This window comes from Lactuca saligna, chromosome 4 (assembly GCF_052625555.1).
Source record: "Lactuca saligna cultivar CGN05327 chromosome 4, ASM5262555v1, whole genome shotgun sequence".
NCBI lineage: Eukaryota > Viridiplantae > Streptophyta > Magnoliopsida > Asterales > Asteraceae > Lactuca > Lactuca saligna.
This window is the reverse complement of record NC_136420.1, coordinates 3,142,723-3,155,676: the sequence shown is the minus strand read 5'-3', so window position 1 is coordinate 3,155,676 and position 12,954 is coordinate 3,142,723. Positions and strand designations below refer to the sequence as shown.

Below are 12,954 nucleotides of genomic sequence, written 5' to 3'. Positions count from 1 at the left end.
CTGAAAATAATATTTGAAAAAAAAAATTCAAATATTTTCAATTATTTTGCATTTTAAAAATGTGTTTTGTTTTTTTTACTTATCAAATGAATGGATAGGATTGCGTCTCACACTCTCACAAAATTAGACCGTCTCACATGAACATATATAATCTTTGTCTTCCACTTCACTATTACATAACTAATGTTTTAAACACCTATTTAAACCGGTCGGTCTGACCAGGGAACCGGAGACGAGATCGGTTCAACAATTACCAGTTTAATATCAATTTCTAGATCATATCGAACCAGACAATTTCTTCAAAAACCTGTTAGACCAATGTGATAGAATCAATAAAAGAAATCGTTTGAAAGAGTTTATTGGACTTTGATGGTTGTATTTCAATTAGCTCGTTAAAAAAACACAATTTATTTTCCAAAGCAAATTGAATAACTCAATCAATTACGTTATCCGGAGTGTGCACAGTACGCAACTCGAAGGCTGGCGCACAAAACTCTCGATGTAGGAAAATGTAAAGGTACCAAAGTAAGGGGCTGTTTGGTAAAATTTGAATTTGTCAGAGGATCTGAATTTTTAAGATATGAATTTTGAACATGCTGTTTGTTTAGAACCACTGAATTTTTGTCCTTAATTATAAAAATAATCATTTTACCATTATGTATTATTTTTTGCAAGATTATAAAAACACTATACATTAAACATAAATCAAAATTAAACAATCAAACATAAATATTTGACAAATCTATTTGATTATAACAATCAAGATTGCTTTGTTTTAAATTGTATGCAAATATTGATCACATTACAAAAATTGATGTTAACAGATCTACATACAAATGCAACAATCCAAATAAACTTAAAAACTGCAGCAATAAAGATTAGAAAAGTCATAGGGAAAACGACATCCATTATCACCCTCATATTGATCATTATCAATCACCTATATCAACCAAACAAAGGATACATCAGATTTATCATACACATTGAACATTTTAAGAGAAAATATTAATATATATACAAACAGTTTTTATCATCCAATGTTTCTTTTTTGCAAAAAGATTCAAGACAAAGAAGTTTAAATAAATAATAAGTTGAAACAATTTCATTCATGCATTTCATAAAATGGTTCATATGCAAGTAAAATAAATATGGGAAAGAAGCCATAAATGATAAATCAAACAAAATCAAACCAAAATCAGCAGCATTTCATCAAAATCAACAATATCTCTTTAAAATCATACCATATTTCAAACCAAATAAATAATTTCAACAACATAACCATAAATTCAACAATTTTTAGAACTTACTACAAGCATTTTAACAACTTTTACAACCGATTTCAAGGCCATTTCACCAGTTTCAGCAAGAAAATCAAAAGATAACATGAGATTATAAAGAAGAATATCGATTTCAGAAGATTAGGTGTGTTGCGGTTGTGCGAAGGGTTGTGCGAAGTGTTGTATGACAGAGATTCGGGCAATTCCATCATTGTTTTTAAGAGGTTACCAAAGGAGCTACATCTTAATTTTTAAGAGGTTACTTTTTAATTTTTGAATAAAGAAACCGGGCTAATATTATTCAACTCATTTACGTGGAGAGATGAAAGAAGATCAATATATATATATATATATATATATATATATATATATATATATATATATATATATATATATATATATATATATATATATATATATATATATATATATATATATATATATATCGTTTGCATGAAAGGAAAATCATACCAGGAACCTTTATTTGAAATAAAAATAAGGATGAAAAAAAACATGAAAATCATGGTACCCGAACACCAGGAAACTTTATTAAATTCTTTTAAGAGTTTTAAAAAGTTAAAAGTTTCTAGCCCAAAATGTTTAATTTCATTACAATTTCGTGTAATTAGCGGTAAACTTATTTTGGATGAAAAAAACATGGAAGATCGATGACCCGGTTGTTGCAGTTTATCCTCGTGATCTTCACAAACCCTTTTAGGGATCTTCATAATTGCCAAATTGATCGTCTTCTTCGACCAGAATGACATGGTTAAACAAACCCTTCAAATATTTGGGAATGTACATTTACAGTGGAAGGAACATAAAAAATTTAGCCCACAAAAATGATAGGTAAAGCAGTCACATCACTCGTGATCTTTCTCGTAACCATCTTCATCACATACTCAATCACAACCGGAGGTTTAGGATCCGGACGATTTGGTACAGTTGATTTGAAATCCCAGTTATCTTTCTTCTCCATTCCCAAAAATGATACCCCATTACCTTGTCGCAGCCGATCTCCGCTCAGGGTTTTCATGTACGATTTGCCCAAGAGGTTTAATGTCGGTATGATGAGCAGTAAGTTCGCCGGAGACGATATTTCGCCGTTGAATGCCAATAATCTGCCGACGTTGCCGCAGTATGCAGGGTTACACCAACAACACAGTGTGGAGTATTGGATGATGACGTCGCTCTTGTATGAAAACGCTACGGTTGATGAGAGCAGTGAGGCGGTGAGGGTTTCAAATCCTGATGCAGCGGATGTGTTCTTCGTTCCTTTTTTCTCTTCGATGAGTTTCAATACCCACGGGAAGAACATGACAGATCCCGATACTGAATTTGATCGACAATTACAGGTAACAATCATTTTGATCGTTTCATCGTAATTAAACAGTCTCGTTATCTAATACTGATTCCTTAAGGCAAATTGTAGAATGTTGATTCACTTTTGTGCACATATTGGTTAACTCCATTTTTATTCCAAATGGAACTGCACTTTCGTTTGAATGTTATAGGAGTATGATTACTTTTCTACCTCACAAATCTTCAGTTTTTGGAGAAGAAATTGCTCACTCTGTTGAATTATGTAGAAAGGTTAGAGATAGAGCTAAATTGGATGTGGTTTTGATTTTTGAAAGCAATCCTCTGTATACTTGAGTTGTTTCGAACCTAATCCTTATGATTACTACAGGTTGACATCCTTAAAATTTTGAGGGAATCTAGTTACTGGCAAAGAACATCTGGAAGAGATCACGTAATTCCAATGCATCATCCAAATGCTTTCAGATTTCTTCGGGAAGAGGTGAATGCATCTATTCTCATTGTTGCAGATTTTGGAAGATACTCAAAAAGCATGGCAAATTTGCATAAAGACGTTGTCGCCCCTTATATGCATGTCGTAAAGTCTTTCATGGATGATGACTCTCCAAATCCTTACAAGTTGCGTACCACTCTTCTTTTCTTCAGAGGAAGAACAGTAAGAAAAGCCGTATGTCACAACCAACATGAACAATTCAAAAATCTATTTTTCTTTCAACTTTGAAGAAAAACAAACTAATTAATTAATTAATTAATTATGTCGTAATGTGTTTTACAGGAAGGCAAAGTTCGTGCCAAGCTGGAAAAAATACTAAAAGGTTATTCAGATGTACACTTCGAAGCAGGCTACGCTACAGGAGAAGGCATAAACGCTGTAAGTCTTAAAAGTACAGTACACACAGTACAACCTGTTCTGTTCTGTGTAGTCGTGTGTAACAACTAGAATTGAATTTTTGGTGTAACCAGTCAACGCAGGGGATGCGGACATCAAGATTCTGTTTACATCCAGCTGGCGACACGCCGTCTTCTAACCGACTGTTTGATGCTATCGTGAGCCACTGTGTACCGGTGATAGTAAGTGACCATATTGAGCTCCCTTTTGAGTCGGAATTAGACTACTCAAAGTTTTCGGTTTTCTTTTCGGTAAAAGAGGCGTTGGTTCCGGGGTATATGGTTGAAGAGCTTAGGAAAATACCCGAAGAGAGGTGGGTTGAAATGTGGGGCCGGCTTAAAGAAATTGCACATCATTATGAATATGAGTACCCTCCCAAAAAAGATGATGCGGTTAATATGGTGTGGAAGGAGGTGAGGAGTAAAGTTCCTGCCGAAAGACTTGCTGTAAATAGAAACCGCAGACTCAAAGTGCATGATTGGTGGTGATTGGTGAGACTGATCATAACAATTTTTTTGTAAAATTGGTTAACATTGATACATGTTGTAGTTTTCTTTGTATCCCTAAAACAGGGGAAATAGTGATTTTAGCGTGAGATTCATATTTTACAAAGAAGAATAATGTTTGGTGATATTGAACAACTTTTTTGTTAAAAAGTAAATGAATTCCTGGAATTTTGAAAATGTTTCCTTGCGGTTGCGGAAGAACTTGAAGGATCATCTTGAAGTTAGTGTTTTATATTGTGTGGTGGTATATTTTGGGTTTTTAGAAATTCTATTTTGTTTGGTAGGAGCCACCAGAAAAAGGAGATTTGTTTGATAAAATTGTTATTCAATCTTACTTTTGGGTTAACAAAAATAGAAATATGCCGTCTACTATTAACTGGGTTCATTGATTTCAAAACTCCAACATTGGCATTCCAATCATTCTAATAAAAAAGATAAGATATGGTCACTTTATAGAATAACTCTTTTTCTATATCCATTTATGTTATTATTTATAAATTTTACAAAAATAAACAAAAAAGATGTTACCAATAATGGGGTGCATTGGATTGATTCAGCTAACCTTTTCAATGACCAAGATGCTAGCTTTGGAATCGATTATTATGAGTAAACGTGGATTCTATGGAATTTTAGAAGTGCCATCATTTTTAGTGGAAATAACATTATTTGGAAAATTCTGACCATTGATTATCAAAAATAAAATATAATTTAAACACAATCGACCATTGGAAGAAGAAAGAAGAGAGAAAAGAGAGGAGAGAGTGTATGGGAAAGGGCCAAGTCCCCAAGCCGCATGGTATGGTATGGGTATTTTGCCCAACTTTATTTAAAACTAGGAGAATATCCGTACGTTGTGCAGTAAAATTTATTTATTTGAAGTCTTTACAAATGTATGTTTTTTTTATTTAAATATAACAATAACGTTTAAATTTGATACAATAATTCGTTAAATAAATTGATTTAATATATTGATTATTTTTAATTATATGATAATATATACATTTATTATAACTGTATAATCTCAATCATTTGAATGACTTCTACCCGCGAGTTACACATGAATAAAATTAAATATAATATATGATTTAATGTTATTTATATTTGTTGTTATTGTTAATTAATTTTTTAAAATTTATTTGTTTAATGTTTTAATTCTTGTCATTATAATTATTTAAAATATCAAACATTGTTTTTTGATTTTTGATTTTTAAGGTAACAATATAACCATTTATATAGAGTTATTTATAATAATAATTATTATAAGTTTTTAAAGCTACATATTTGAAAAATTTTAAAGATTATAAAAAATACTTTAGAAAATATTTTAGTTAAATTGAGATTACAATTTAGTTTTTGCATTTATCATTACAGTTTATCGCTTTTAACTATTTATAAAATATTCATTGGTTTATTAAGTAGAACTAAAATTTATAACTGTAATGTTATATTTTAATTAACTATTTACGTATTTTGTCCAAACTGTTCAAAAGTTGTAGCTTTAAACTGATAATGGTTTACAACAATATTTTAAATCTAATAAATAAAATATAATATATTAACAGCAAAAGACATAACTTAATAAGTATATGTAAAGATATTATTTTAAAATTGAAATTTAGTTTATTTATGATTACACTTTAGGTTTAATATTTATTTAACCTTATTAACCAACTTATAATCATTATTAGAAAGATACTTCAATTTATCACTTTTAACTATTTATAAAATATTTTTTTGGGTTCTTTAAGTTAAACTAAAATTTATATTTAAGTTGACCATGTAATGTTAAACTTATATTAATAATTTAAGTATTTTATACAAATTGTTCCAAATTTGTATCTTTAAAATGATAATGGTTTACGTCAAACAATATATTAAAACAAATAAATTAAGTATAATATGTTAAAAGTTAACGAACATAATTTTATAAGTAGAAATAAATATACTATTTTAATATTAAATTTTAGTTTATATATTATTACATTTTATGTTGGATATTTATCTAATATTATTAAACAACTTATAATTATTATTAAAAAGAAATTGAAAAATCATGAGAGTTTCAAATGAATGTGGTGAACGGAAAAATGCATGAGAGTTTCAAATGAATGTAGAGAAAGGAAAAATGCTACCTTTATAAGTATATAAAGATTATATTTTAGATTTGGTTAATTTATAGTTTAATTTTAATAAGTCTGCTATGATGATATCCTTCATAATGAATGATCAGTCTTTTCTTATTGATTCTTCCTTATTTTGAAATGTTAGGAAACTGTAACGCCCGCAGATCCGGGCTAGTCAATTTAGAGGCAATAGGGTTCAAAAATGACTTTTCGACAAAAGATTATTTAGAATAAATAATCTTAACCAAGTTGTAGAATATGACACAAGCTTTTCCGTACATATAAAGAACGCCGAAATCCGAGCTATAACGAAGAAGTTATGGCCCGCCGAAGTTTTACGGCAAAACCGCCACGGCACCGGGAGACGTAAATAGTGAATTTACGATAGAAGACTTTTTAGCCTTAGCAATCTAAACAAAAGTCGTAGAATATGTTAAACTAAGAACATCAATAAAAAGAACGCCCAAATCTGACTTCGTATGAAGAAGTTATGATTTTTCTAAGATTCGGCTTAGCAGTGCACGGCCCGAAACTCGAATTTTAGTTCGAGCGGTTTTTGGCTTACGCGACCTAAATGAGAGTTGAAGGTCTCATTAATAGGAACTCAACGGTAAAAAGACAGACGAAAACGGAGTCCGGATGAAGGAGTTATGAACTCTTCGCGGTCATTTAACAGTCTAAACGCCTCCTACTGTTAAATTTGAGATCGGTCGAGAATTAGCTGACAAAGTCTAAACAAAAGTTGTAGATCTTGATTTTACCTACACGTGGATATAAAGAACGTCGAAAACGGAGCTCGTATGCGAAAGTTATGATTTTTCTAAGTTTGAAGGCTGATACGCGATAGGGGGTGACGTGGCACCACCAGAATTGGACATGTGGCACCACCAGAAGGCCACCACAAGGACCAACTCGGCGAGTAGGTCCCCCCTACTCGGCGAGTAGGCCAGTCAGCACCCCTATAAATAGAGGTGTCGGGTTCCATTCATTCTCACACCTTCAACCTTCTTCTTTCTCTCTCTATACTCTCTCTCTAAGCTCCCTTAAAAAGCCTAGGTAAACCCCCTAGCACCCGAAGGAAGCCCCGAGTCTCCCGGAGTCCCGAGAAAAAGGGTCTTTCGGCTTGGAAACGCTGCTCCAGCGAAGCCCGGTTTTGCGAAAAACCCGCTGTAAGTGAGCTATGCCTACGCTATCTTTAGTATAGCTTATGTTTTAATATAGTAACATTATTAGGAACTTATAATGAGAATTTGGGCTATTATTATGAGTTATATTGACTGTTATTTAACGCTTATATAATAATAATAATAGTCAGACTATTAATTAGTCACGGTTATCGTTAGACTAAACCCTAGTGGTACTGGTACTAGGTTTTATCGAAGGAATATCGTTTTGAGAGTATCGAAGCGCTGTCCGAGTGCTGAGTCACCACCTACTTAGGTGAGTGCATAGTCCCTTTCATCTTACACATAGATATGAAGTATTTTATATAAACTACGTGCTATGTGTGCATATTATCTGAATACTTGTTGTCTATGCTGGATGAAAGTTTTATACATGTTTTAAAGGATTTAAACTGTATACGTATTTTATATATACGAATATGTTGGGTATGATGATGGGTAGGTAAATGATGAGAGATAGAAAATGACGTGAGTATACATTGGCTGCTATAGACTTAGTGCCTATGGGACAAACACCGGTAGCTATGGACTTAGTACCTGTTAGACGTTGGTAGCTATGGATTTAGTACCTGTTGGGAATTGGTAGCTATGGACTTAGTACCTATTAGTTAGACACTGGTAGCTATGGATTTAGTACCTGTAGGAATTGGTAGCTATGGACTTAGTACCTATTAGATAAAGACTGGTAGCTATGGATTTAGTACCCGATGAATAAAGGTAGCTATGGATTTAGTACCTATAATGGGGGTGAAAGTGGGTTAGATCTGATCCCACATCGGCTGAGAAGGAGAACTAAGCATTCCTTATAAGGGGTGTGGATACCTTCCCTATCACAACGCGTTTTAAAGCCGTGAGGAGCACTGGTAGCTATGGATTTAGTACCCGATGAGTAAGATATAGCAGCTATGGAATTAGTGCTTTACGTACGAACATTGGCAGCTATGGATTTAGTGTCAGTCCTATGACCCTGGAAGTAAGGGACTTCGGAATAAACGAATGCAGGATAGACGACTCTTAGGTTAAATCCTTAAGAGTAAAAAAGATAACGGGGATGGGTAATTGGGTTGATTCTTTGATTGAACATAATAATTATATTATTGTGGGTTGAAAACCCTATGTACTCACCAGGTTTCCCAACCTGACCCACTCAGTTTATGTATATCACAGGTGACGAAATGAAGTGACATTACACTGAGAGATTTAAAGAGATGTAGATCACTAGTGTAAATCATTGTAAGTTCTGTTTATGCTTATGTTTCTGTATTAACGATGACATCCCAAACGTTTTAAGATGAATAAAAATACGTTTCTTCGAAAATGTTTTAATAACGTATTTATCGTGTTTTTCTAGGAATAAATTCCGCAACCTTTTTATAAAATGAAGTACTCTGATTTTTCATAAAGCATAAACAAAAATCGGTCTTTTCTGGCCGTGATTTTGGGGATGTCACAAAAACTTGGGGCTTCCCTGCCCATGTTCTCATTTCATTGACCTTTGGCTTTATATCATAATAGATTTTCTAAACCCAAATCATCGTACAAGTTACCAAAGAGTTGACTTTACATCATTACATTTAGAATTTGAGCATTACGTACCCCGAACTTCATAGATAACCTCTTACCATTTCCTTGATTGATATACAATCCATTCGTCTAAAACCAGCTCACCAATGGCTCTCATGATTCTAGCCATTAAATTGCTTATCTTAGTGTCGTTTGTGTCTTCTATAGGTATGTTCTTAGTCATCGATTTGAAAAACCTATTTAAACTTTAAAACCATCCATTCGATGGTCTAACTATACATCTAAAATGATGAGTTTGACCGAGTTAAATAGTCAAACCATGGTATCATCGCTTTTATTCATTGCTTCTAGGTTATTTACTTCTTTAATGATCTAACATTTTTACTTTGTCAAATTGAAAAAAATAAAAATAATTAATTAAGCAGTTACCCTTAAGAATTCGGGTTTTGAATCTCCACCGAAAAATCTAACGACAAATGCAACCTCTCAATTCATACTCCTCGATACCAAAATCAACAAGATCTATGGTTGGTCATTCAATGGTACCGTTTGGTACGTGATAGCCAGTGAAAATGTTTCCTTGCCTGGAAATGGCCACAGCTTGCAGTTGGGTCCAAACGGTATGATTAACCAAACATTCAACCTGATGGAAGTTACGATTATGTCCTCACTTTTACACTTGCTCCAAGCACCTCAAATTGTGCCAACAACAACATGACTGTAAATATTTCAGATCAGACCCTAGTGGATCCCGAGTATTCTTCTTTAAATAATCACTTGGGACCGAAATGTGGCAAACATATGCTTATTCTTTAGGGAGTGAAGATTATAGAAGTAATCTTATGAACTTAAAGATTAAAAGTATCATGACAAGTAATCGTAAAAATATAACTTGTTGGCCTATAGTCGACACTCTTTTAATCACCAGGATCGAGAGTCCAATGACGTATTCAGGTATGTCGTTATTTACATATTGAAATAATTGCATCACATCAAACGTTGTTATCAGAGTATGTTAGATAATTAACAAATAGTTTAATAATTTATAACGGATAAAGGCTTAGTGAATAGTGGATTTGAAGTGGGACCAACCTTTATTGGTAACTCATCACAAGGTGTCCTACTTGAGGTTGATTCTAGTGATGATCCTTTCAGTTCGGTCCAATTTGTGTTACAACATTGGACCATTTTAGGTATAGTAAAATACATCGACTCAAACCACTATGTGGTCCCACGAGGGCGTGGAGCAGTCGAGCTGGTTTCCGGTAATCCTACGGGCATCATGAAAAATATATTCTTTTTGAAACACGGGCAATTTACTCTTGACTTCATTATGGGTGATGCAAATGACTCGTGTGTTGGGGATTTTTTTAGTGTTTTTGCAAGTTGGAAACATGCAATGGAACTTTACTATGAGGAGCATCATTGTTGGTTCGAAAGAGTCACATTCTGTAACATTTAAGGCGAAATTTAGCAACACCGAGTCAATTCCGACAAGTTGTACTAGCTTTAATGAGACCCGAACCACTAACCACCGAGTGTTATGTGGACTTGTGATTGATAGTACAATGCTTCTGTTTTCTGATGGATTACATTCAAAAACACATAAGAAGAAAGGATTAGTTATTTTTAGCTTCGTTTTGACAATTACATTTCTATTTTTCATGTAAAATTCGCTTGTTCGATTTATTTTCCTTCTTTTTCAATCATTCTATTATGTGAGACCCATGTATTACATGAGTTTATTTAAAAAATAAATAAATATGAAATTTCAACAATTTGAGAAATTTGAATTTATAAGAAAAATAAGAAAAATTCTGAATTATTAAAATTAATGAGACTTTCATACATTGAATACTTTACATGTATAAACCATTTCTAATAAATACCTTACATATATATTACCTTGCATATTAAATGTGGAATTTTAATTTAATAAAATGAAAAATACAACAACTCAATCGACTGTAAGGGTTGGTAGGATATTGGTAGAAATTAAATACAATAATTAATCTATGCATGCGTGCCATCGAGTCAACTCAGTATTGACTCAATGGGTCCATTCACCTACTTACTTGGCAAGTGACTAGGCAGTAAAACCTGCTAAAATGGGTAAAGGGACTTTTCTGATCATAAAACAGAAATACATGCCCTTAAAATGCAAAAAAAAAAAAAAAAAAAAAAAAAAGTCACAAGTGAGCATTTAAACCATTATAAGTAAGTTTGTTAGGCTATAGTGACAATAACCACACACACACACACACACATATATATATATATATATATATATATATATATATATATATATATATATATATGGCTAGGTTATTTTGTTTTTTACATTTATTGTGTGCTAAAATGCACCAACAGAAATTTAGTAAATTAAATAATTATAGATATTAAATGATTTCCATAATTATATATATATATATATATATATATATATATATATATATATATATATATATATTAACTGATATCCATAATTATAATTCGCTTTTTATGGAAACTAATTAAATTCGTCGTTAATGCCAGCAATAACATTCTCTTAGATTGAATTTGCATCTAAGTTTTTATATATGAGTTCGTAGTTTGTTTTAAGACTCAATCACTTAAAATACAATAAAGTTCTATGGAATATGAAGAACGAGAGTGTATTCTACTAGAATACACTCTCATATATATATATATATATATATATATATATATATATATATATATATATATATAGAGAGAGAGAGAGAGAGAGAGGGTGAGGTTTAATAGAAAACTATAATTAACAAGGAACCAATGAACCAATCGTGAGCGTCGGAAATCATAATGATCAACGACCAAGGAAATAGATGCATACTTTTACATTGGACGCACACACATCGGATTATAACAAAAAATCCACCTATTTTTTTTCGTTTAAATTTTTTTCAGGCCACATTTTTTATAAAAAAAAAAAAAACGAATATACCATTGTTTTCGATTTTTCGTCCTCTTTCCATAGATATGCATATTAATATATAAAAAACAATTTTTTTTTTCGAAAAAAACTCACTTCATTTTGTTAGTTTTTTCAATATTTATATTTTTTTATATAAAAAAACTGATTATACCAAAAATATTAATTTTTTGTACTATATTAATAAACATCAACACCGAATATAAAAAAAAAAAAACAAAACAAAACAAAAAAAAACAAAAAAACTTGAACAGTGTAGATTCACATTGTGAATCTAAACTCTAAATATTTCAATTTTTAACATTCACAATGTGAAAAAGCTTGAACAGTTCAGATTCACATTGTGAATCTGACTTATTATTATGCACACTGTGAATCTGAGAAGGTTCACAAAAAAAAACCTCGATCAGTGTAGATTCACACTGTGAATCTAAACTGTAAATATTTCATTTTTTAACATTCACAATGTGAAAAGCTCCGATCAGTTCAGATTCACACTGTGAATCTGACTTACTATTATGCGCACTGTGAATCTGAGAAGGTTCACAATGTGAATTTGAACTAAAATATCGTTTTTTTAACGTGAATATGAATCTATGTTTAAAAGTACAAAAAACATGAATTTTGATATATTTATTAATTTTTTTTTCTATAAAAAAATAGACTTTAACTTTTCAACAAAGAAAATGAAGTGGTTTTTTTTTCGAAAAAAAAGTTCGTTTTTTATATATCATCATTGATCTCTTTGGAAAGATGATAAAAAATCGTGAACAACGGTATACTCGTTTTTTTTTTTTATAAAAAATATGGTCTAAAAAAATATTTTAAACGAAAAAAAAGAAGTGCATTTTGTTATAATCCGATGCATGTGTGTTCATTGTAAAAGTCTACAACCTTTCCTGTTTGCCGTTGATTGTTTTAAATTTCGACGCTTTGGATTGGTTCATTGGTTCCTTGATTAATAATGTTCTATGTTGGACATTATATATATATATATATATATATATATATATATATATATATATATATATATATATATATATATATATATATATATATATATATATATATATAGTAATTTTACATTTTTATACCAATATATGTGTAAAAAGTATAGTATTTACTTTTGTAAACTATTTCATAAATTTTATAAAAACCATTTCAATGGACTAACTATTTGA

The 12,954-nt window shown here is 31.3% G+C and overlaps 1 protein-coding gene across 3 annotated transcripts; it reads left to right on the top strand.

Moving 5' to 3' along the window:
- Positions 1-1,881: 1,881 nt before the first annotated feature.
- On the top strand, positions 1,882-4,169 carry LOC145041058 (putative arabinosyltransferase ARAD1). Of its 3 annotated transcripts, XM_078988970.1 has the most exons (5): positions 2,111-2,216; positions 2,290-2,632; positions 2,968-3,264; positions 3,373-3,468; positions 3,561-4,169. In XM_078988970.1, the coding sequence occupies exons 2-5, from the start codon at positions 2,312-2,314 to the stop codon at positions 3,972-3,974; spliced, it is 1,128 nt and encodes a 375-aa protein (XP_078845096.1). In that variant the 5' UTR covers positions 2,111-2,216; positions 2,290-2,311; the 3' UTR covers positions 3,975-4,169. The 3 variants fall into 3 exon arrangements, with proteins under 3 accessions (XP_078845095.1, XP_078845094.1, XP_078845096.1); XM_078988969.1 differs by having other exon boundaries at positions 1,882-2,632; positions 2,968-3,252; XM_078988968.1 differs by having other exon boundaries at positions 1,882-2,632.
- Positions 4,170-12,954: the final 8,785 nt, after the last annotated feature.

Bases quoted from the DNA above. Each gene is read 5' to 3' on its own strand.
- LOC145041058 (XM_078988968.1), top strand. From the start codon at position 2,120: ATGATAGGTAAAGCAGTCACATCACTCGTGATCTTTCTCGTAACCATC. The intron at 2,633-2,967 runs GTAACAATCATT...TGATTACTACAG, and splicing joins AATTTGATCGACAATTACAG to GTTGACATCCTTAAAATTTT. The intron at 3,265-3,372 runs GTATGTCACAAC...TGTGTTTTACAG, and splicing joins GAAGAACAGTAAGAAAAGCC to GAAGGCAAAGTTCGTGCCAA.